Source organism: Saccostrea echinata, unplaced genomic scaffold (assembly GCF_033153115.1).
Source record: "Saccostrea echinata isolate AGI-Se365-2 ecotype Australia unplaced genomic scaffold, CSIRO_AGI_Sech_v1 ptg000048l, whole genome shotgun sequence".
Classification (NCBI taxonomy): Eukaryota; Metazoa; Mollusca; class Bivalvia; order Ostreida; family Ostreidae; genus Saccostrea; species Saccostrea echinata.
The window spans coordinates 192,382-216,514 of record NW_026889797.1 but is presented as its reverse complement, the minus strand read 5'-3'; the positions used below and the strand labels follow the sequence as shown (position 1 = coordinate 216,514).

At 33.3% G+C, this 24,133-nt stretch overlaps 1 protein-coding gene across 1 annotated transcript; it reads right to left on the bottom strand.

The window, feature by feature from the left end:
• Positions 1-1,088: 1,088 nt before the first annotated feature.
• LOC133203106 (mucin-2-like) lies at positions 1,089-24,065 on the bottom strand. The gene is made up of 10 exons (XM_061338955.1): positions 24,026-24,065; positions 23,044-23,427; positions 22,758-22,899; positions 21,461-21,626; positions 18,549-18,677; positions 13,834-13,905; positions 13,429-13,597; positions 12,865-13,059; positions 11,863-12,004; positions 1,089-1,287 (listed from the first exon to the last, which is right to left on the bottom strand). The coding sequence occupies exons 1-10, from the start codon at positions 24,063-24,065 to the stop codon at positions 1,089-1,091; spliced, it is 1,638 nt and encodes a 545-aa protein (XP_061194939.1).
• Between the last annotated feature and the right edge of the window lie 68 nt (positions 24,066-24,133).

Here is a 24,133-nt window from a genome sequence, read left to right as displayed (position 1 = left end):
TGTCGAAATTGTGTACTAAAATTGATGACAAAAGCAAACCCGCGACCTACCTGAAATCAGCATTAACGGTCGTAAATATCAACTTAGAAGATAGTTATTCCCTAAATAGTAGAGGGCTGATATTTGGACATACAAATGAATTCTTTATGTACAATAAATGTCAAGGTCATATTAATTAAATTTTTTAAATAGCTAAAATATCTTAAACCACAGGTTCAATTTTCCGTATTTTGACATATTTTATTCTGTGTTCCATTTCAATCATTCTGTTGGCTTTTTATAAAGATTGAATGATACGTTTGCTTTTAAAAGAGCTTAGAGTGTAGCATATTTACATGTGAATTTTCAATTCCATGACAATGCATGTTCTATTTTACATCATATTTTACTCAAATTTACTAGTATCAATATATTTTACCAAATTTAAGTAAGAAAAAAGGTTGCCTATAAAAGCAGCATCACACAAGTTTGTAATAAATCAATTGCTAGATTTTAAATAAGGCACATTCTTAAGTCGAATGTCTGATTCCACATATTCTTACAGGGGTCTGATAGGCCATATTTCAAACCACGTGGGCAAAAATGTGCGGTTGAATTTCTTTGATATTAAACATACAGAGAGATTTCGTGTCTTAGAACTAAATATCAAAGTTAAAAAAATGAATGTGAGAAAAATTTTGGCCGATCTATTTTGTACTACCTTAACAAGGATAACTACATGAACAAAGGGGAAAAAATTCAAGTATAGAATGTGCACTAGGAGTCAAGTTTTTCACGACAATCTATGGTAGCTATATTTCTATATTTCGTCACGGTCAAGAGAGCTGGGTGCTTATCGCTGTATCCTGATAGATTGTACTTCACATTGAACATTATACAGACAATTGCATCTAGGCACCATTGTCGTTCTCCTTTGACTGCAAGTTTAACTCCAAACAAAGTTTAGTGTTCTATTCGAGGGGTAACTCGTAAGCTTTTTTTTCTCCGACAGACAGGAATAATCTGAATAATCATTATCTGGTAACTTTAATACCCCTTCGAGAAACGGGATTCTGAAAGGTACACAAACAACACATAGATCAATTCTTTTAGAAAGAGTTATATAACATTTTAGATGGAACATACAAGTCATCTGGAACAATATTTTTGTTACACTGAGGACTGGAACAACAATATGAGCACGTGAAATTCTTTGCAGTGTAACTGCTTGGATCATATCCAGAGCATTCCGATCTGTCGGAAGTTTTCTCCCACCATTCCTGTCGGCATTCCTGCTCAGTGACACATCTGTAAAAAAAAAAATGAGAATGCAATACAAACACTTTTCTAGATTACGACGAATATCTCCATGTTTATAACGTTTTTGAAGTTTCTTTGAAAGCATACTTATGTAATGTTGTATAAACTTATACATCTATACTTATAAATAATTATTAATAGATTTTGCAAATAAACTCCGAAACGCCTGTAACAGAGTTCATATTTACTCCTTTATTAATAATCTATTAGGCATGGAATGCTATCTGTAAACTATATTTAGATTTCACTTGCATAGTAAATATTGTAAATTTAATTAAAAGCCTGCTTTCATTTTCCATAAAAAGTCGTGAAATATCAAAAAAGAGAGTACGATGGTGGTTCCGGTTGACGGATTTAAGTTAGTGACTATTTTTAATGACACTTACAACAAGCAATCGTTTAATTATTTGATAAAACATCGTTTATGATTTTTTTTTAAAATCAGAAATTGATTTAACTGATAAAGAATAAATAAGTATTGATAACTGATTAAAAACAAAAGGTGCAAATTCTTTCCGTTTCATCCGATCCGAGTCTTTATGGAAATTTCTGGAACGTCAGAAGGCATCAAAACCGATGTTTAAAAAGAAAAATAAGGCAATATTTAAAAAAAAAATGATGTGAATGGGCATGGAAATAATAATAAATGAAATAGTTTGAGTTATGAATATATTTATATATTAAGACTCTTAGTAAGTTGTGTCAATAAATCGTATTTTATTTCGTTTATAAAGTGCTATATGCAAGTTTGATTTTGCTTGGCATGTGAATATTTCATGAGAACTTCAACTACATAATTCACACACATGAGGGTATTTTCCACTGTTAGGAATGTAGGTAAAGTAAAACACCTCTGTATCGTATAGTGGTTTATTGAAACTCTAAAACTTTATGACGTCATAGTTCAGTAAAAGTCATTTACATAATCTTGATAAATCAAAGTAAATAAGAAAGGTACATGTACTAATGTCCATATTTCACAACATTCTCCGGCCCTCAAAAGTTTCATATTTCACAACATTTTCCGGCCCCCAAAGGTACGAATTGAGTAAGTCATTGGACAGAGAAATAAAAGGCGATTTTAAATGAAAAATGCAAAATATTCTTTGAAAAACTTATTCACAATGTGACATGAAAAATATCACCCTTTCACTTGGTTCAAGCTTGGATTCACTCTATGTCTTTGAGTTTGGTATCATCATGTACTTGAACAAAGTCTCCAAGAAATGTTGGATAACTTGATGCTGTATACTGAAAGCTTTGTTTGCTGTTAAATGGTTCAACTCAGATTTGAAATTCTCTTTATCTGCATTTGCATTCTGATGCCCAAAGTACTCCTTGATGAATGCATTCTCTTTGGCTTGAATTTCCTCCTTTAACTGATCAATCTGTTCATCCATAATGTTCACCTTCCTCTTCATCTTTTTGATCTCTGTATCCTGAGATTCGACGAGGTTCTTGCTATATGTGTTTTTGTCATCACTGAAAACCTCGTACAGGTTATGTTGTTGGCTGATTTTGGTGTCATCCTCAGAAATCTTCTTGTAGTCATCAATCTGCATGTTATGAACTTTATCTTTCGTGTAATTCTGAGTTAGACTGTTGGCCTCATTAATGAAGTGGTCTCCCTCCTTTTTCCATCTGGTAGATGATATTCATTTTATCCTGAGTTTCCTGTCTACAATCCTGAATGTTTTGCTCCAGGTTTTTCTTATCAACTTCAGCTAGCTTCTTTGCTGCCTCCAACTCTCTCTTCAAACCAGTAATGTGATCCGTAAAAGTTTCTCTCTGCTGTCTGAATGATTTTTGTCTCTCGGTTGCTGAAGTTTCCTCTGAAGTGTCTCTCTCGATATGTTGAACCGCTGTATCTCCCGTTTGAGCTTATTAACTTCAACTTCTTTTTTCTTCAACTCTGTTACTTGAGCTTGGTTCTCAACAGTCAGCTTATTTGTAGTAATTAACTGTGCATCAAATGCAGACTGAAGCTCTGCAAATTGGGTATGTAAAAGGTTAAGATCTTTTATAGTTCTCTCATTCAAAATCTTCTGTTCTTTTATCTGCTGTTCTAATTGAGCGATGTCACTTTCAGAGCTCTCTAGGTGGCCCTGTAGATTTTTGATTTCTCTCGTCTTTGCATCCAGTTCAGCCTTTGTTTGTAATGTAGGGGTATTCACATTTTTTATTTTGACTACGTTATGAGCAGTGCACAAACTTGTATGATGACGTCTTTTACAATTTTTACAATTAAATTTAGACTGGCAATCTGCAGCACGATGTCTGCCTAAGCAGTTAAAGCATAACTTGTCTCGTTTGACTATTCTCATGCGGTCAATGTTATTTTTGTATTCTGTACAATCATTTGAACAATGTGACTCCTTACAAAATGCACAGCATACCTGAGGTTTCCTAGGACTGAAGTTGGGTTGAAGTTGCTTATTACTGGACTTTGAGTGCATATAAAAGGTAACTGTTGCGCTTGGTTCTGTTGCGTCAATGTGTGTTCCAGCTTTTAATATGTCCAGTTCCCTGTAAAGACTATTCCTCAAGTCACTTAGCAACCAATCAGTAGATCCATAATCACGTGCCAAATTTTTGCGGAATTCACTGGGTAATTTGTTGAGAATAATAGGTACAAGAAGTGAACCATATGTATCCTGAGCTTGACCGAAGGATTCTAGTCCCCTGACATATGTCTCCACTTGATCATGAAAATGACGCAGGCTTGTGAGATTTTTCTTAGGAGCAGGTAAATCTAAAAGTGCTTGCATGTAGGACTGAACTATCTTGTGTTTTTGTCCAAACCTTTTATGTAGAAGCTCAATTGCTCTGTTGTAATTTGCATGGGTAAGTGCAAATCCTGCAATGGTGTTTGATGCCTCTCCTTCTACTAAGGACTTTAAGTAATTAGACTTTTGTACTTCAGTTAACGTGTTGTTGCTATGAATAGCTGAATCAAATGAATCCCAGAATGACTGCCATTCTAATACATTTCCCTCAAAAATAGGCAAGTTGAGTTTTGGTAGTTTATGAAAGTTAGTACTGCGACTCGAATTGGAATTAGAATGAAGGTTTGTGAATGACTGTTGACTTCTGGAATTTTCACTGAAACTATGTGATGATTGACCATTCTCTCTGATTTGTGAATTCTCATTGTCATCTGAGTAACTGTTGGCAGTTGCACTAAAACTTGATCTTTGTACTAACAGATGTTTCTTAAATTTCCGTATTTTAGAATTTAGATTCAAATTGTACTCATCTGTATCAAGTATTTCTTTCTCAATTTCCTTCTCAGCTGTTTCTGCTAAAACCTTTTCATTGAGATCTCTGAGAACTACTTGCTTCTCTTTCACTGACTCCAGTATTGTTTCAATATCCTCTGTATCTGTGTTTTCCTCTTCCAGTCTTTTCAAAAGTCTAGTTACTGCACTTCTTTGTCCTGCTCGAACTGCCTTGAGTTTAGAAATCATAACTCCCCTTTGGTCACGGCACCAATGTCAGGAATGTAGGTAAAGTAAAACACCTCTGTATCGTATAGTGGTTTATTGAAACTCTAAAACTGTTGTCTACATAACGTCGTAGAAACCTTTATGACGTCACACCTTTATGACGTCATAGTTCAGTAAAAGTCATTTACATAATCATGATAAATCAAAGTAAATAAGAAAGGTACATGTACTAATGTCCATATTTCACAACATCCACTCTTCTTTGAAATTTATACAAAAAAAATGCTTTACCTATAATCACCCAGCAAGATTATGTACGTGGACAAAAATCTTTTTTAAATTCACATAGAATATCTTCAGTTTAACCTTGTTGATGAATTTTCATTAAATTGAATCAATTTAATGAAAAATACAAAATAAAATTGTATTAGGAAATGTGTAAAAAATGTTAATTTAGTACTGAACAAGTGACAAATCCTGTGAATATCTAATCAATTTACACAAACATCAAAAATAAATAAAACTTATTGCATACTTATTATACTTTATTTTTTAAATAAACTTAATAACAATTTTTTTTTTGCTTTATTAGCAATCATTCTGTTAAGGCTTTGATATTTAATGCGTATTTTTTGTGAAAGACTTTCCTGAGGTGCCATTTTGTTAAAATCATAACCTTGACCTTGAAATTTCACCTACTTTTCAAAAACCTTTCAGCTTGGTTATAAACTGTCATTAGTAATAATAATAATAATACTTTATTTAGTGAAGGTAGCCTGATTAGTGTGACACACTATTCTTCCTCAGGGTCTTCTAATTACAACAGTATTACATCGAAGTAGCAAATATTAACAACTAGAAATTGAATTATAATACACGAACAATGTCACATGACAATAATGATAATGATGATAATAATAATAATAAACAAATATCTCATGCCGACATATAAAGTCATATAATGTCGCATTTGTAAGATTTGACACCATATACATGTACAAAAAATATAAATCAGAGTAATGAAATTCTATTGTTGAAGATATATTTTTCTACATTTCGTTTAAAGACTGACAGAGTTTGTGCACATCTTATATCTAAAAGCAAACTGTTCCAAATATGAACACCAGAATACTGGTGGGAATTTTTAAACAAATTTGTTCAGTGTTTTGGCAGACGAAGTTCAAAATTTAATTAAATTCTGAACGTAAAGTGTAAGCATTAGAAGTTTGAAAAATAAATAAATCTTGCAGGTAAGCAGGGCTCTGATTGTTAAATATTTTGTACAACAAGATACATTTGTATAAAGTTACTAAATCAAAAACAGCTAGCCAGCCCAATTTTTCAAATAATGCCTTAGAAGGAGCATCAGGGGCAGCATCAAGTATAATTCTAGCGGCCCGTTTTTGGAGCCTATGAATTCTCTCCATGTAACTAGCTGGTGCATTGCCCCAGATAGTCAGACAATAACTAATAGAAGGCAGGATAAAAGCATTGTTAAACAGTTTTCTAGTTTTCAGAGGAAGAAATTTCTTGATTTTTCGCAAGGTAAATAATTTACAGTCCCTGAAACGTTCTACTTTCCCATTTTTCCGTTCGCTCACCGTTCCTTCAGCGTGCGTTCACCGTTCGCTCACCGTGCGTTCATCGTTTGCTCTCCGTTCACAGTCTTGCGTTCTGCGTTCACCGTGCGCTCGCGTTCACCGTTCACAAAGCGTTCTCCGTTCGTTCACTTTGCGTTCACCTTGCGTTCAGCGTTCACTTATCGTTCAGTCTTCACTGCCATTCGGAACTCCGAAGTGAAAGGCCTTATCTTTTTTTGGAAGTAAGGATTTACGGGATTTGAAATTTAATAATTCACATACATATCGTTTTTAAAGGATCATTATTTTATTGGAATAAATTATCTACAACATGCTTTATTATTATTCTAACTTAGCTGTTAGGTTATTATTTAAAATACTCTGGAAAATAAATGTTGTTATAAGTATGTACCTATGTAGAACGATGCTGAAAAATTAAATTTAAATACGGGCAATATAGGGGTACTTCAAGCACTGCAACATTTTGCTGATATGTTAAAACGACTAGTCGTTAATGGAGAGATAATAAGCCATGTCACTTAATTTAGCAACTGCAGGAAAATTGGAAGGTATCTATTACTAACACTTTTTTTTTTCAATTATTATAGAAATACATTATTAGAACTAGTTCTGAGAATTATAAATAGTACTGCGGGTATCCAGTTAATTAAATATCTTTGGAGCGAACTAAATTGATAGTTTGGTTAAAAATTATTTATTTAAATGTAATATACTACAAATCATATATAAATTCTACTGTTAGAGAGAAAAAAATTCCTTTCTTCACAATAACTTTATATGTTTGCCATTCAGTATGATTAAGACCCCCCCCCCCCTTTTCCACGTAGATCGGTCACTTAGTCAGTATTTCCAGTATATTTTAAATTAGTATTTAAAAAGAAGTTAATGCGTATTGTAGCACAAAAATTTCAGTCTCAGAACAAACATGCATTTAAAAAAGTCATTAAACAATAGTAGTTCAAAATATACACGCGCTGACGGTGGTATTTTAAATTGGCCGGGGAGTATGTTTCAAATTCATTCAAAATATTTATGCCCAAAGTATTTTATTTATTTATTTATTGGAAAAATTGGAATCAGATCTAGAAATGATAAAACATGTAAAACTTCTTTCAAATACTACAGTGTAGCACTTCGCCTTTGGTGTGACGAACCTTTAACACCTGCACAGTGTCGAATGATTTTGATTGACAGGACAAGCACGTGGACTTCGTGTGAACTTGAAGCAGGAAAATAAAAACCAATTATGACTGTCAAACAAAGTGAATTTGTTGATAAATAAAAAAGGTTACTTTCACTGCCTGAGATATTTAGATAAAAATTAAGAGTTTTTGTTTATACAGGTACCTGTACATGTACATGCATTTGTGAAAAGGGGGGCAAAAACATATCTCTCTCTCTCTCTCTCTCATTCGTCCATTTAATCAAAACTATAACACGTATAACTTAAATACCAAGTTCTGAAATTTTAATCTATAACAATTATTACGAATGCTTCTTTGTATCACCTTGTCCGACTATAATCACGGGGAATTGTTTATAGATACATGTAGAAGTCTGCTGAATAAATCATCATTAAAAAAAATGAAAAGACACATAAATATGTTATTGCATTATTTTTTTTTTAAATATGAGGGTATACATGCAATACGTCCACAGACTAGCAAAATATTTTTTTTAATTTTTTTCTCATTATTTCAAACGGAATTGCCTTTACACGGAAATACATGTATGATTGTTACAACCGTTGTAATTCATTCTATAAGTCAGTAATGTACTCTTCGGAAATCATTATTTGTAATGGTTTTATATATCAAATAAGAATAAACATATTTATTTTACAACTTGAATGATTTTATTTTTTAAACTACAGCGTTCGGTAAAAATGACAATGTTTTACAGCGATAAAAATCGTGTGATTAAACAGCTGAATTTAAACATCATACATATGTGCAGAAAATATTGTAAGAAACTTAATTAATAGTTTTACTAAATGTGCATGTTTCATCTTTCTTAGGACAATTTTTGAATATTTATTTATTTTCCGCCTGACATTAGAATACAATAGAATAGATACAATGCATGGAAAAGATCAGAGGCATTCCGAATAAATCGTTCATCTTGCGTTCACCGTTCACTTTGCGCTCGCGTTCGCGCTCCGTTCGCGTTCTGCGTTCTCTCACCGTTCAGCGTTCACCTACCGTTCACCAAGTTGCGTTCAGCGTTCACACATCGTTCACTCACCATTCGCTCTGCGTTCGCTCACCGTTCGCTCTGCGTTCGTTCAGCGTTCGCTCACCGTTCAAGTGGGAAAGTAGAACGTTTCAGGGACTGTATATGTTAAAGATTTGCAGACTGAGTCTACATGGTTATGAAAATTTGGCGTTTGATCTATATGTACCCCAAGTAGTTTTTCTATTTCAACAGTGTCAAGGTTTTTTTTTCAGAGACTCGTGGGCATCAGTGATTCATAAAAAAAACATCATCTTGTATTATTCGGATTTCTATTCCTAGCTCATTTTAAATAAAAAAATATTACTCAGTGGCAGAAAAAATATTAAATTAAAAAGTTCAAGTTTCCCAAATCCGATTTTCTAATATTTGAATCAAGACTGTAAAAGTCGATTTCAAGAAGAATGAAAAGAAACAAATTGCCTTCACCCTTTAATTGAGGAAAGCCGAGTTTTATGTTCATTCAAAGAATATAAACATGCGGTTGTTTTACTAAAGATAATGGTGTAATTCCATTAACATATAATTTTTGTATTATGTCTTACCAGGCTGAATACAAAACAAACGTACAATAACTTTCATTAAATGAAATATATGAAGATAACAAATAGTATTCAGGCTCAAGAGTCCATCAAACAGTACAAAATAGGAGCAGAGCAAACACGGACCTCCAAACATCAGAGGTGGGATCAGGTACCATGGAGGAGTGAGCATCCCTGCCGACAGGTCACACCCGCCGTGTGCTCCTTGTCATGATCGGGAAATAACGGAAAAATCCGTCGACAATTCAGTGTGTAAATAATGGCCTAACAATTTGTATGAAAAACGTCAGTCAGCATTGACTCAATGATAAATTGTATTTGCTGACAAGGTCATTGTATCGACCATAGAACTTACGAAATGATGACTTTAAACGAGACAGCTGATGTTCTTGTTTCATCAACTTGTTTGTAAATAATTTACCTCGTTTTAGAAATTGTACATACGTAGAGCATGCTCTTGCGTATCGAATCAACTGAGAGATATATACCCCGTATGCAGGTGATGAAGGTATATTGCTGCATAAGTAAGGGAAGTTGACGATTGAAAAGTTAAAGTCATCACGTTTATCATAAAGCTTGGTTGTTAGATTATAACCATTAACGTCTTTTTCAAGTGAAATATCCAAATATGAAACAGATGTGTCAGACTCTGTGTATCTTTTATCTCAAGCTCACAAGGATATATCGTATCGACATAAGAATGGAAATAGCCATTGTTATTGACAATACGTCGTCGATATATCTAAATGTCGAGTTGAAGGCCACAGCAAGTGTTTCTTCTTTTCACGTACAAGATTTTGGACAAATTCTGCTCACTTATCTTTTAGTGATATGATGTGTTTGTGATGTAATGAATACTGTAAATCACTTAATTTTCGCGACACCTTACTTTCGTGAGATAGTCAATAGCTTCTTATTAGCAAAAATAAATTTTCACGAATGAAAGTTATGGCTCTATAAATGTATATAATATTAAGGAATACGAATATACGTGCGAAAAATAAAATTCCGAACACATTGTCTCGCGTAATTACGCGAAAATAAAGTTCTAGCGAATAAGATGTGACTTACAGTAGATTGATACTACAGAAATCAAAAGTCTCAAAGGAGTATTTACTGCTCATTTTACAATTTTGATACTGCCTTGAAAAAAAAGATCAAAAAAGAATTTTCTTTCTGTGATTTACTCAAGTCCGACATTTAAACATACCATGACTTTTTTTTTTCCAAAAAACAAAAATAATTCATTCGTACGTTGATTAAATAAAATATCTTATTGATCTTGAAAAAAAATCCACGAGTCTGACACATCTGTCTCCTATGGATACTTTGTTATTTACTAGAGTATGACACTGATGGCAAATTAACACCTAAACTTTATGATAATCGTGTTTATGATCACTTCAACTCTGATATTGTCAATTTCTGTTAATTATGTAGCATCATACCATTACCTACATACTCTTAATGTCTTCTAATGTTGACTCATTATGCATATTTAGATCAATTTCTTCGGTCGAACAATTTTTGAAAAGAGGCAAACTGCTGACCATTTAATGTACTCTATGTAACAAAAATATCTACAATCTCGTTTAAGTAAACATAACACAAATTCTCATTGTTGATACAATGAGCTTGATTGCTATTACATTGCTATTACAATCTTTTGTTGACTGTCGACTGAAGTCTTTCATACACATTGCTGACAGTCTGAATTCTTTCATACACATTGTTAGGCAAATAATTCTAATATCAAATTGATAATGTATTTCTCCGTTTATCCAATCATATTTAGGTCATATACGGTACCAATTTTGATGCACCAGATGCGCATTTCGACAAATTATGTCCCTTCAGTGATGCTCAAGCCGAAACGTTGGAAATCCAAAATAAAAAAGACTTGGAAGAGCTGAGAAAATGTGCCAAAGACTGGAGCCAAAAACATCGAAGGATCAGAGCTATGCATGAGGGAGATAATCCTTAATTTTGAAATCAATTTCAAAATTTTACCACAGCAATTAAATATATCTGTATTTTCAAGCTAGAACCGAAGTACTAGGTTACTGGGCTGTAGAGACCCTCGGGGACTAACAGTCCACCAGCAGAGGCCTCGACCCAGTGGTGATAATGTAAATCATATACGGAAGTCTACAAGGTAAATTTCCTCTCAAAAATGATATTGAAGCAATTTGTATACAGTAAATCAAAGCAAAAGCAACCATCTTGATGAACGCAAGACTTTACGTGATAAATCCCCCAAAACAATATCACTGATACAGTTTTTATGATTCGCAAACATCTTGAAGATAGCAACAATCCACAGGATAAATTTTCTCTCAAAAATTTATATTTAGGTCATATATTGAGTCAAAATGTGAGGCCTACTCACGGCACCAGATCCAACCTGCTATTTAAGAGGTCCAAAAGTTCTTATTCTACTCGCAGTTTGTATTGTTTAGTTAGACTTTTTAGCATATTTACACTTTGTTTATCCACTATGCGACGTGGAAGCAGGTCTTTTGGATGTGTCTGTATAAACCAAGGCCCCGTGTCGCATTAAGTGCTGGCACGAAAAAGATCCTCACAGTTCAAAGGCCGTAAATGCTGAGAACAGGTCTAAAGTTTTTGCCTTACACCGGTCAGTTGTGGCATCTCAATATGTGAAAATTTTCCAAGGGACGTTAAACAACAAACTAACCAAACAAAAATAATCATCTTTACAATTCATGAGCAAGTACCAACCTTCTATCCAGTGTTCTAGAGCCATCTCTATTGTTTACCAATATATTTAAACAAAACTGTTGGTCAACGGTGTCACATTGTAATGGTGTAGTAAACTGTTCACATATGTAAACTGGCATTCCATTGCAAAGGTAACAAGTAGCTAAGAAAAACATCAAAATAATAATGAATATAGGAACAAACATTACCATGCATATTATAGCTGAAAGGATACATATTGCAATATTTTGTATACCTTTTGTACAAGGTAGGGGTCAATTACTTTGAATTGTAATCAAATACTTTCAAATACATTGAAAATTTTGTGAATTACTTGCAATTACAATTACATTGATTCTAACAAATGTAATTAATTACTCTCAATTACTTTGAAGAATGTAATTAAATACATATCAATTACTTCCGTTTTATTTCAAAAAAATTTGAAGAACAAATACATGAATATTTTGAAGCAGCAATATTATTCAATTTGACCTTTCTTATTGCCCTGGGCAGTGTTTTTATGTTGTATACACATTATAAGGCATTTAGTTATTGAATAAACACAAACTCATGCCAACCAATGCTGGTATGCATTATGATGAAACACCTTTTTTAATATGTAACTTGAAAAATAAAGTATTTGAAGTGTAATTTAAATGTAATTGAAAAATACATGACATTTTTGGAATGTATTTAAATACATTCAATTACTTGTAATAGAGAACAAACTCAATTACAAATACTACAATTACTTTGAAAAAATGTATTTAAATACAGTAAATTACAATTACGTATTTCAATTACCCCATCCTGCTTTTTAAATAAAAAGGGAAACTATGAAATCAATCTTTCATTGTTATTCAAGAAAATGTTGTTTTTTTCCCAGTATATGTAGATATTCGATGGTAAAGTGAAACGCAAGCATGTCAACAAAATAAACTAAAGCTGACATTATAAAGGACTTACTTGGACTTGATGAAGTGATTGTTGTGATGGGTATTGTTTTAGACAAGGTTGGACTAGTGGGCATTGTTGTGGTCGAGGTTGGCGTTGCCGTGGTCGAGGTGGGCATTGTCGTGCCTGAAGTGGGCGTAGTTTTGAGTAAAGTAGTAGGGGTTGTCGTCGAGGTTGGTGTGGTTGTTGTCGACGCGACCATGGTCGTCGACGATATAGACGGGATCTTTGTAAAAGACCTTGTCGTAGATACTGTAATCACTAAATAAGCAAGAGATCCGTCATTTGATTGTGGTGAATATTCTCGAGCTCTTAGAAACCCAGCTCCATTCGAACTTAAATGGACTTAGTAGGGAATCTATGTTCCTTTTCAATTTGCATAACCGTTATACACTATAGACGTTCAGGAGTAATCAAACTACATAAAATGCATTATAAACGTATTTAAGATCAATTAAGTTTCACCATAGCTGCAGCAGTGTACCTCACTGGTTAAAAAACATGGAGATGACCACCAGATAGCTAGGATTCTCAGTATTTAAAAGGGTATATATTTATGAAAGTTGATAGTTATGTCAATATATTTAAACTGCCATCTATGTATAAGTGAACGTCAAATAAATAATTTACCTTGCATGCTACACTGATTCATATTGCAAGGGCGATACATGTCCCCTTCGTTAGCACAACAACGAAAACAGGTATTTAATTTTCGTTTGCCTATGATGTTACCAGTCATCACTGGTGCATGTGTACTATGCTTTACTATCCCATCAAGACCACTAAGAGTGTCACAGGTCTAATGAATAAAACGATAAAAGATAGGAAAAAGTTATGATAAATCAATTTCATAATTTTTAACGTTTGGTGAATTATTACGCTTGCAGACTGTTTTGTAAATATTAATTGAATGAAATATATGAAGATACGGAACAGTAATCAAGCTCAAAAGTCCACTGAAACATTACAAAGAATTTGAAGCAGAAGTGGGATCAGGTGCCATAGAGGAGTAAGCATAACGTAACCTATCATTACCTGCTTAGATACGCAGCCTGAGCTGTAAACCAGAAAACCACCGTTGTTAAAGCTCTCTGACGTGAAGCATACCTAGAAAAAGGATGTTCTTAAAGTGAAACATATTCTTACGTGAAATTTAAAGATGATTTATTAACATGATAATTTTTGTGTGACCTTGACATATTATTCTCTCATAATAATTGGATTCGTAAATCTTAAATTGAGATAATCAATTAAATTTTACTAAGACTTTTTAGAAAATTGCATCGTTCTTATGTGGTGGAAAAATGATTTGATCCTAATTTTATGGATTCAATCAGATCGCAGGACAGTCCCTCTGAAGATACTGTATTAACAGAGATTCCTTTTTGTAGTAGATGCTGGCACATTAAAAAACCCTCACTGTTCAATCACAAAAGTGCCAAGAACAACCCTTCACCGGCAATTGCTGACGTCCCAACATGGGTGAAAACATTGTTAAAGGGGCGTAAAGCACATTTATATGCAACTCGAGATCCTGATCCGACCCAATATGCATTTTCCCTTTCAATTTCAAAAGTATCAGATGAGGATTAACTCCTGTTGATTCAATTTGTTAAAGATTTGGACGTGTGTCATTACATTTACATAATTATATATTCTGATTATTTTTTAAACTCAAAGAATAATGTGTTCACTAGGATAAGAGAGAACCGTTTAAAAAAATGAATCAAAGATACAGATGTAGGATTTGGGCTTTCTTATTTTTGCAACGGAGCTTAAAATGAAAGACATTTTTTCAATAAAATTAGGATTGGAAATATATCTTTAAAATATAGAGTCATTGAGAACTGCTATTATCTTTCATCATTATGATAGACCACGCAATAAAATGGAGATTTGAATGCGCCTTTGTATAATCCATAGACAATTTATACAATTCGGTTCACATTATGCATTAAACGAAAAAATGTAACACCGATTTTTTAAAAAAGCATTTCTTTTTAATATTAAATTATAATATTTTGAATGATACAATTACCTCTCCTTGTGGGCAGATTCGTACATTCTGTTGACAGGATGCAAAATCCTTAACATGACTGCACACATTACATATTTGAAGACAATTTGAGACTGTAAGTGTTCCAAAACAGAGGAGTTAAAAAAAATACATTTTCCTTAACCAGTTTTTCTGCACGTAAATCAAGCAAAACAAAGTATAAATTATTGCAGTTTTTATTTACGGTTTTCATGACACACGTGACAAAAATTACCATTCATTACATGTACCTGTGGTTGTTCATATCAAAGTGAAATATATTCTATCAATACGTACCTTGATAATGATAAAACGTCAAAAGAATGCACGCACAAATGACTTTCATTCCTAAAAAGATTTATTTTTTTTTGTTTACACTGACAAAAAATTAGGCATAAAACAAGTCTACAGAATAAAAATTGAAAAAAAAAATCTACATGTTCATAAATGCATGTATAAAATGTGCTAAATTTAACTTATCTTTCATATTTCATGACTTAAAAATTAATTTATAAGTAAAAGATATAAAAAAAAAATCAATTTCAATTTTTTTCCATGATGTATTATGAGGCAATCTGCGGTTTAACCTACCTCTAATCTTATTAGCATTTGCGAAGTAGGTAGGCAAGACGAATGAGAGGTTGCTACAAGGCTTGTACATTAGAGGTTTAGTCTGAACCTATGCTTTTTATTGGAACCCCTCTTTCACTTTTTGAAGACAAGAGTTCTCTTTTTTTTTGGAAATTGAATGGTTTGTATTAGATAGAAGTGCTAAAGAAGGTTTTAATCTTTTTTTCCTTATTTTAAGTCTCTCCCTCTCCCTCTCTCCAGGACCTTCAATTGGTGTGGATTGAATGTGAAATTTTGTCAATGTAATCCTTTTCACCTATAGGCTAGCTGTGTCCAAGTCGTGAACGTTCAAAAAGATATCATTTTGCACAAGATTTTGTTTTTGAATTTGTTAAATGACTGCAAATACTTTTTAATGCAATTTTGGTTCCTACATATCTGGAAACCTATTGTTTTATTGAAACCACAGGACCAAATATTTCGTTTCTTGCACGAAGCCAATATGTCTCAACAACTACTAAAGGGCGGATTGCTTTCATAAGGAATTTTATAAAGAAAGATTTTTAAATGATAAACAATTTCGATGAAGCTTATGGGGCGTATCATTTCTAAAATGGCTTAAAGTTGATAACACTTGTAAAGAATAGGCATCTAAGGATATAAGATAGTTTTGCTTCATTGAGCACAAAAAGAATGAATAAACTGAAAGAGGAAAACAAATACCGTGTAAATGATTCTCTCACAATACCTCGTGATTGATCAAAAACGCAAAAATTATTTTGTCTCGTAAACGGCATGTCTTCAACTTTTCGTCAACATCCTTTACTTATGTAACAATATACCATCATCATTATTTTTTTAAGTTTATATCTCCCAGTTGATTCGAAAAGCAAGGGATGTACGTACAAACAATTTCTAAATCGAGACAGGATGTTGTCAAATACATTGATGATACAAGGATATCAACGATCTCGATTAAAGTCAACATTTCGCAAATGCAATGTCGATACAATGACCTTGTTTTCAAATACAATCTGACGTAAGGTCGAATGTGAATGATATTTTCATACAAATTGTCAGGTTATTATTTTTATATTGAATTGTCTACGGATTTTTCCTGTCGTTAGGTTGATTGTTGAATGATATTTCCATACAAATTGTCAGGTCATTATTTTTAGAATGAACTGCCTACGAATTTTTCCGTTTACCCGGTCATGATAAAGAGAACACAACGGGTGAGTTGGGCCAACAAGGTATACATGTACTTAATGGACATTTGAGAATGATCGTTGTTCGCTTTCTTCACATTTTTCCAGTGTTGTTGACGTAATATTGATTCAGATGTTTCAGTGTATTGACATATGTCATCCTTTCCCCTGCTCTGAACAAAATTGAGTTTCTGATGCATCGAAAGAAATATATTATGTACTGACTTGCTTTAGATACTGCATCCAACCCACATGTACATACATGTACGTAATATGTTGAAATCTCCAATAGAGGACCATTAAATTGCCATTGATTGAACAAGGCTAGATGTTACATTTATGAAAATATGAACGATCATTCAACTATCAGGTTCTTTTTGTAATGAACAATGATAAGATAGCTGGTCATGTTATACAAATTAGAAGACTGAAAGATCCTTAAAAGTTTTCTAACAATCTTCAGAATGAAAAGAAATTTGATAAAATTGTACTGTTATTTCATTTCTGAGAAATCAAATAAGTGTAAATTTTCTTTACCCTTTCATATTGATTATGCTTCATTCAATTGAAGTTTCAACGAAAGTTGGACTTTAAATAAACATTACTGTACATTATGGTGACCCTTTATTTACATTTCTGTAAGAACACACTTATGCATCAGAAAAGTCGGTAAGTTTCACAAGGTTTAATCGATGCATTGAAAAATGCCGACAATAGACAGAACCAAATAAAGAATGCACATGCCAGAAATGGTTATACCCCCCCCCCCCCCAAAATATCATATTTGAGAATTTGCAATTTGCAACTAAATTTTCTCATAGAATTTACCTTTCTTTAAGTAACAGATCTATAAACTTCCAATTTTTTCCATGCACCTAGAACAATCAACTGAAAAGATAATCTTTAAACCCTGACCTATATAGGACTATCAGGATATGCTTGTGTAAATGGAGTGCAATATATACTCTTCAAAAAAAGAAACGCATAATGGGAATAATTCCCTGAAAAATGTAAGATAGATTTGTGATACAATTTTTTTTTATGGATATGATTCATTTGAGTAAAATGCGTTATTTTTTAAGGCATTTGTTAATTGTACAGTTATTCTACAAATCTCACAGACAAAAAGACCTGATTTTGCAAAATGCTAAAAAAAAATTTTTTTCTCAATTTTCATTTGGTGGTTTTTAATGCAATTGCTTCAGACACAAAAGGGCTATCAAAAGCTAGGGTTCTTGATATTTTGATTCTGGCTTTATCTAAAAATTGACGCTATTTAAAAATGCTGCATCTGAATGTTGCATATCACAAAAAGGAAAATGGGCGACTGGAAGCAGCTGTACCACAGTCTACAATTGCAAGAGGTTTTAATGTTACACACAGCACCATATATAATCTATAAAACATATACCATTAACATGGAATACACAATGTTCGCCAAAATATGGCAGACCACACGTGACATCAGCAGCTCAGGATCGCTTCAGTGGTTTACTTGATTTTCATGAATGTTTCACAATGTCGTCATCTACAGCATTAACTATCCCTGAACTGCACAGAACATCTAACAAGACCGTTTGCAGTTGACTATGGAATGCTGGAATTATTGCCAGAGGATTATTCATGCCATTGTTCTGACCCCACAACACCGCAAATATCGACTTCAAAGATCTCAGATCAACAAAGTATGGCCACAGCAACACTGCTGAACGTTTTCGTTTAGCTACTATTCCAAAGTGTTTATCGCAAAGCCTGTTTTGAGTTTAAGAGTGCATAAGCTTCGTAATGAACGTTTTACAGAAAACTGCATCCAGGACGTAGATAGATTTGATGGTGATAGTGTAATGATATGAAAAACTGTATTACAGAAATGTAAGACTGATTTGGTTCATATTCAAAGGACTTTGATGGAAAAAGGTACTCTAACAATGTTCTACCTGCACATGCCTTTCCAATATTGCGGCATCCTGCAGCTGTATTTCAATCTGACAATACACAGCCACATACGGCTTGTTTGACAGTCGCATTCTTGCAAAGTTACAGCAACCTGTTTCTGCCGTGGTCATCTAAATCGCCAGATTTTACCCAATTGAGCATGCATGGGACAAAATGGATTTGCATGATTTTCCAAAGACAATCGCGTCCTCAGACTCTGCAACAGCTGATCAAAGCTCTACATGTACAATGGGAGAGTGTTCCCATACATTTTTAGTACACTCATTTGCTTCCATTAGATGCCGTGTTAGGCTATCATTTGTGTCGGGGGGGGGGGGGGGGGGGGCATACAAGATATTGATCTTTAATGACCTTGAACTGTCCATGATTTCAGAATTTTTGAGTAATTATAACATTTAGATTGTAGACGTATTGTTAACCACATTTCTTTACTGCCAATACATCATTTTACTAAATGATCTTTATGTTCAATGTGTCACTAAAATTCTACTATGCGTTTCTTTTTTTGAAGAGTATATATTATACATGAATCTCAAAATATTATCTTGTTAATATCAAATTCAGTACTTGAAGTCGTGTCATACCACAAATGTAAATTCTACACTGAGATTCAAGCAGACTCCAGAAATCCATCACAAAATTGAAGAAAAAACCCCCCAGATATTCAGGTATTGCCTACATATGCAAAACTGAGACAGATGTACCGGAATTTTTTTCTTATTTAAACAGAGAAAAATAAATAAAATTGAAATATCTTTCGACTCCTTTTGTTGTTAAACATTCCAAATTGAATAATTGAAAGTATTCAAAGTTATCAGTATAGTAAATCAAAGTTTCAAAGTTATTAGTATACCCTTACAAGTAATACTATAGAAAACTATACTTAACTTAAGCTAAATATACTTCATTACAGTAAATCAATATCCAAACGTTAAAAGCATTGTAAATCAAAGTTTTCAAAGCTATCATTATAGTGTCAAAGTGATCATTAATGTCAAAGGTATTACTATAGTGTCAAAATGGTCACTATTGCGTCATAGTCATCACAATATTAAATCGAAGTGTCATTTATCACTATGGTAAATCAAAAATTTAAAAGTCATTTCTATAGTAAATCTAAATTTGAAATTAATTTAAGGAATGTCTTAAGTGTTGTGTGAATTATTGGTGTGTAAATCACACAGACTTGTCACGTAAGCATATTTCTTGAAGCGTGCTACGTGCAAGTCTGTGTGATTTACACACAAATAAATCACACTAAACGTAAAAACATTCCTTATATTTACATTTTACATGTTCAAAAGCACCAAAATTGTACTCAACGTTTTAAGTATTTGCTGCCCTATATCGTTACATTTTATAAATGTCTCTGTAGCTTATTGTGACGTCACTTTAGCGCGAGTATCTCCGTATATATTTCTACGCGTGAGTATACACGAAAATGGCATTTAAGTCAATTTCACTGTTGGCTTAGATGAAAAACACAGCAAATGTAAATATAACTCCTTAATTTTCTGTGATAAATCGCTTTTTGTCACAACATAGGTGATGCCAAGTCTTGCATTTTTTCTTATTTTACCAAAGATATCTGTTGGTGACTTGTATTTACAATAATTCCATGCACTTATTTTATATTTTATTTTCAGTTTGATACTTTTTGAAAAAAATAATTTCAAATGTTGTAACAAGAATCACAAGTACTTTATATCTCCGATATATCTAAATAATCAGATATGTCTCTTAATTAGCTACGTTTTTACATTTAAGATTGATTGATTGATTGTATGTTGTTTTACGTCCCATTCGAGAATTTTTCACTCATATAGAGACGTCACCATATACCGGTGAAAGGCTTCAAATTTTGACCTTTACTCGGCACTCAGGGCCATTGAGCAGTGAGGGATCTTTATCGTGCCAACGCCTGCCGTGACACGGGGCCTCGGTTTTTAAGGTCTCATCCGAAGGACCCGCAACTTTCACTTCAAAGTGCCGAGCGCATGGCGAAGGAACAGTTGCTACCTATTTTTTATCGACTTAGGTCAGTCGCGGCCGAGATTCGAACTCACGACCTCCCGATCACGGAGCGAGCGCTTTTTACATTTAAGAGAATTATGGGTGAAGATAAATAAGTATGGTATATATTCTACTCTGATTTAATTTTATTAATTTTCTGGAGTTTTTTTTATCTTTAATCCAACAAGTGAATTTTAATTGAGATATACAGAAGTGATGTATGGAATTAAAACATTACAATTTTTTGCTCTGGGTCTGTGTTATTTTGCAGACTAAGCAGGAATATCAAAGATGCCAGACTGCGTAATGATAATGAAGATCTAATAGCGTTTTCCCACTCAACTTAGTCCAAATCTTGTCAAGTATTATTTCAAGGAGAATATTTAATAATTAGTAATTTCAAAGATTCATTACATATACCGATACGATCAAAGCCATGTAAAACAGTTCTCCATTGAATCCTATTTTTTTTAAGTTTTATAATATCTAATATTGTTATTTTTGATATCTTATCTTATTGATATAAACAATAATAAATTAATGATGTGTTTCTCCCTTTCTAGTGGTAATACAGATATTATTTATATTGTACGCATTTTTAATACTTTTATTCCTAGACGGTCGTTAGTTTTGCATGTTATTTGAGATTTAACTGCAAAGAAAGAAAAAGACAATGTGTGAGGTTTGTAACTTTTGATTAAAAAAGTGAAAGATGCTTATCATCCAAATGGAAGATACACATACAGAGAAAAAGGAAGATATTTATGATACGATCGTAAATTAGAAAACACATTGCAAGGAACACTTTTCATGATACATACAGAAACAACACTAAGAACACTTTTATTTTTAAAGAGTGACATTATATTCTAGGAGGTACATATAAATCATCCGGAACAATATTTTTGTTACATTGTGGGGTGGTACAACAGAACGAACACTCGAAATAAGTCGTTGTGAAAGAGTTGGGATCATATCCAGTACATTGCTGTCTGTCAGACGTCCTCTCCCACCATTCCTGTCGGCATTCCTGTTCTGTAGCACATCTGAACAAAATAAAAATACTGTGAACTCTTCTCCATAGAACACAACTTAACACTTCTTCATAGAACACAACTTAACACTTCTCCATAGAACACATCTTCAGATATCTGCAGGTGACGATGTTATTGGTTCCTTGTTTTTAACTTATATAATGATTTAATCGTAAAAACTAAATTTACTGGTGATTTTCAATATCCATGCTTTCGGGTATTTCCCCTTAAAAGTATGTGGAAAGAAATAAAAAAAGCATAAATATTTATGTAAGATGTAATGTTAAAATGTGTTTGCTATACTCGGCTATAAAATGCACATTTTTTATTGAAAGAGCACTTTAACTTCAAATTAATTCACACAATTATCACAGACGTAGCAAGACGAAAAGCATTTATTTCATCTATCATATTTTTTTAGTGAGCGTTTTATGTTTTATTTTTACAACTCACAATTATGAATGACTAAACCTCAATGCCTGTAACGATGACTGTCCTCACCTTGAGAACTTTTGCATCGCAAAATATTTCAGATTTTGAGAGTGAATTAGACCAAAGGAAGTGTCAAAAGACAACTCTCTCCAAATCAATTGCTATTATTTATAAATGAATCTAAATTAACTCCCTTCACTAAGCTTGAAACAAAAACCTAGGACCTTACGAATATTTAAAGTCAAGCAGATGTCTTTAAGAAGGCTGTTCTTTGTTCATTTCCCTTAAGATACTGTTCTAGAAAGTCGATATGAGCTAAGGGTAAACAATTAAGGAATGTTTTTAAGTTTTGTGTGAGTCATTGGTGTGTAAATCACACAGACTTGTCACGTAGGCATATGAAAAATATGCCTAAGTGCAAGTCTGTGTGATTTACACACCAATAATTTACGCTAAACTTAAAAACATTCCTTATATTTACATTTTCCAAGTTTAAAAGCACCAATAATATACTCAATATTTGAATTTCTCCCTGACCTATATCGTCACATTTTTATTAACGTCTCTGTAGCCTCATTGTGACGTCACTTTTGTGCGAGTTTCACCGTGTATATTTATACGCGTGAGTGTACACAAAAATGACTTTCAAATCAGTTTCACAGCTGGCTTAGTAGAAAAACATAGTAAATGTAAATATATTCAATTACAAACCTTCTGTCCAATGTTCTGGAGCCATCTCTATTGTTTACCAATTTATTAATACAAAACTGTTGGTCAGCAGTGTCGCATTTCAATGGTGTTGCTAGCCGTTCACATAAAAATGGTGGCACCCCATTGCATAGGTAGCAAGAAGCTATCAAAAAAGCACATTTTCGTTCCAGTTATTATAAGTAGAAACTGTAAACCAAAGTTACTGTATACTATAAACGATTTTCTTTTTATCAGTAAACTTCTAATTATAAATTGAAGCTCAGACAAATATATGAACGGAAATTACGACTAAATATAAACAAATTATTACTAGGAGTACTCATGGTCGAGGTAGGCGTTGTCATAGGCGAGGTAGGCGTTGTTGTAAGCAAGGTAGGCGTTGTCGTAGACGAGGTAGGCGTGGTCGTAGACGAGGTAAGCGTTGTTGTATCCGAGGTAGTTGTTGTCGTAGACGATGTAGGCGTTGTCGAAGAAGGGGAAGAAGTTGTTGAAGGTGAGTTAGGCGTTGTCGTAGACGACATAGGCGTTGTCGAAGATGAGGAAGACGTTGTCGTAGATGAGGGAAGCGTCCGAGAGGATGAGGTAGGAGTGGTCCTATGGAAGGTTGTAGTGATTGTGGATGAGATAGTTGAGGTTTTTGGAACAGACACTGTTGAAGACTTTGTTGTTACTAAATAGACAAGAGACCTTTAATACAGTCTCCTGAGTATGAAGAATATTTTTGTAATATAGGAAACTCAACTCCACCTTTGTTTGAACGTGTTATCAATTATTTTACTCGATGCTCAATATCAATGTGCTTGAAAATTGTTTGATAAAACGAAGGATTAAAAGCAATATTTTATGAAAAATATATTTTAATACACTATTAACATATAGTCTGATCATTGGGACATATAATCAACAATATGGTAAGGATTCAACGTCAGCAGGCAAACAATTCAATTGCTAGCTAGCTATAAGTGTCAAGGAATAAAGCTTCTATAAATGACCAGTAATTCAACATCCAAGTGCCGAAATCCGATATGACATGAATTTCAGAACTGTTGCTAAGAGCTGTTGCTTATTATAATCATCTAAACAGTGTACCTGATAAACATCGATAAGTAAAGAAAAATGTTTCAAAAGAGGTTGTTTTATCTATATCTCAACTTGCCTCATTGCATTTTAAATTAACAATTCTTAGTCCAATGTGCAGCGTGTGAAAACACCCTTTATCCTCTACATGTGTTTTCTAACAGACATCGAAACAGCAATTTAATATTTACCTTGAGTGCTGCACCGATTCACATTACACGGAAGAGACATGTCCCCTGTGTTTTCACAACACCGGAAGCAGGTACTTAACATTCGTTTTCTTCTGCCAATGATGTTAC